This window comes from Pteropus vampyrus, unplaced genomic scaffold (assembly GCF_000151845.1).
Source record: "Pteropus vampyrus isolate Shadow unplaced genomic scaffold, Pvam_2.0 Scaffold6, whole genome shotgun sequence".
Lineage (NCBI taxonomy): Eukaryota > Metazoa > Chordata > Mammalia > Chiroptera > Pteropodidae > Pteropus > Pteropus vampyrus.
Window position 1 is genome coordinate 836,754 of NW_011888787.1, and position 2,138 is coordinate 838,891.

Genomic DNA, 2,138 nt, shown 5'->3' on the forward strand with positions numbered 1-2,138 from the left:
AAGGAGGAAGGAAGGAAGGAAGGAAGGAAGGAAGGAAGGAAAGGAGGGAGGGAGGGAGGGAGGGAGGAGGGAGGAGGAAGGAAGGAGGGAGGAGGAAGGAAGGAAGGAGGAAGGAAGGAAGGAGGAAGGAAGGAAGGAAGGAAGGAAGGAAGAAGGAAGGAAGGAAGGAAGGAGGGCTCGCACTGATCTAGGGACCTGAAGGCTGATCAGAGAGGAAGCAGAGGCACCTTCAAGGAAAGAAAAAAAGATGCAGAAGAGAGGCGGGAGGAGTGCTAATGGGAGGAGTGCTAAGGAGGAGCCTGTCATTAGCACTTTCTTCCCCCTTCCTTCCTTCCTCCCTCCCACCTGTGCCGTTTGCTTCAGGCTCAGTCTTTTGCTGAAAATTACAACTGTCTCCCTGTTGGAACCGAGCTGCATCCCGCATTCACCTGCACAGCTGACCTCTCTCCTCGGCACGATGCCTCCCTCCCTGACCTGGAGAGCCAGGACCGACAGGGAAAGCCTGAGCTGGGTTTTGTACACAGGATATATGTCTGGGCTGGGCAGCTGTGCAGAGACAACCCTGTCCTGTGAATGCGCCGCCTGGCATTCTGGAAAGGTCTAAGAGGGGGCTGTCAGGGACTCGGGGTGCAGGGAGAGAGCACGGGGCTAGGTCCCCGATCTTCCCATGCCTGCACGGCACCGAGGCCCTGGGCAGGGAGGAGGGAGGACGCACAAGCACTGCTATCAAGGCAGGAGAGGCAGCCTGGGGAAGATCCCCCTCCCCTCCAGGTTGAGGCTCTGGAATATTCCCTCGGTCCCTCACTCAGCCCTCTCTCCCTGTTTTGATTTCAAGCTTGAGACCCCAGCAATGAGAAACAAGTCAAGGCCAGGAGACAAGACAGATGAAGACAGATGGCCTCGGGCCACCTCATCCCCTCCAGGTGCTACAGGAAACAAGCCAAGATGGGAGGCGGGCTGGATGGCCTCGGGACACCCCCCACCCGCAAGAAAGTGAAGCCCACGATGCAGACGGCTGGGCAGACTCTCTCTGGGCTGCCCGCACTTTTCTCTTAAGTGTGTACTTCGCTTTACTAAAACTTGCGCTTTCCTGCCTGCTGTCCGTCGTGTCCTTGAATTCTTTCTCATGGCATAAGACAAGAACCCGGTCACCGGAGCTCCGGGGTCAGGGTCCCTCCCGCCCCGTCGAGCTCTCCGGTGTCACTATGGCCCTTTCGTTTTATCCCCACTCTCTGAGCCCAGGAACTAGAGGAGAAATGACAAAAGCCCTGCCCAGGCGAGAAAGAGGCCACCCAGTGGGATTTCATCTCACGGGCTGCGTGATTTACCTGTGGGTTTGGAGTGAAGCTGGCACGTGGAGGAGCCTGAGGACATGTCCCCAGATACGCTCCCTTTCTGAGGCCTCATCGTATCCCACTGGCCACTGCAGCCCAGGTACCCGGGCGCCAGGATGCCGCCCAGTTCCGTGGTGCCCCTGCCCCGGGGAAGAGCGTGGGGCCGGGCGAGGTTGAGGTAGTGGGAAGAGGTGGCTTCTAAATGGTTGTTTGGCAACGCGGCTGGGGAAGCAGAATGGACGGTGCTGATACCTGGGCAGAAAGAAGTGTGAGTGAGACACAGCGTCGGGAGGAAGGAGCAGCCAGGAAGTGTGTGACTGCTGGGAACAGACACTCCAGGGCCACGTGAGGGGCTGGAGAGCCCGGTCCCCTGTGGAATGCCAATTAGATGAGGCTAGAACCTTGAGGCTATAATTTTCACCCATGCATTTGCCAGCGCGAGGCACCGAGGGGTGGGGGATAGGTAAAGTATCTGAAAGTCACCAGTCACAAAAGAGAAGTCCAGTGGCCCTACTCCTGGCTCCCATTGCAATTCCTCAGGAGAGAGTCGGGGGAAGTTCCAGAGTGGAACTCACTCCCGAAGCCAGGGGTCAAGAGCGTGATGGGCTAGAGCACGGAGCACACCAGTGAACAGTGCTGTCTGTCTGCCTTTGAGCACTTACCTCCCCCAGAAGCTAACCGGGGTTGTCAGAGGAGAAAATGGACATGAAATCTGGCTAGAAATGGTGGCCCCATTTCCTCCAGACGGAGTAGGTCTCTGCGGAGGCTGGAGGAGATTCCACGTAAGGTAGGTGGTGACCTGGC

At 57.7% G+C, this 2,138-nt stretch overlaps 1 protein-coding gene across 1 annotated transcript in view; it reads right to left on the minus strand.

The window, feature by feature from the left end:
- LOC105297809 (myomegalin-like) overlaps positions 1 to 2,138 on the minus strand; it is a 64,753-nt gene that overhangs the window by 8,766 nt on the left and 53,849 nt on the right. The window contains 1 exon segment of the mRNA XM_023535310.1: positions 1,329 to 1,586. Coding sequence (XP_023391078.1) covers positions 1,329 to 1,586 — 258 coding nt within the window.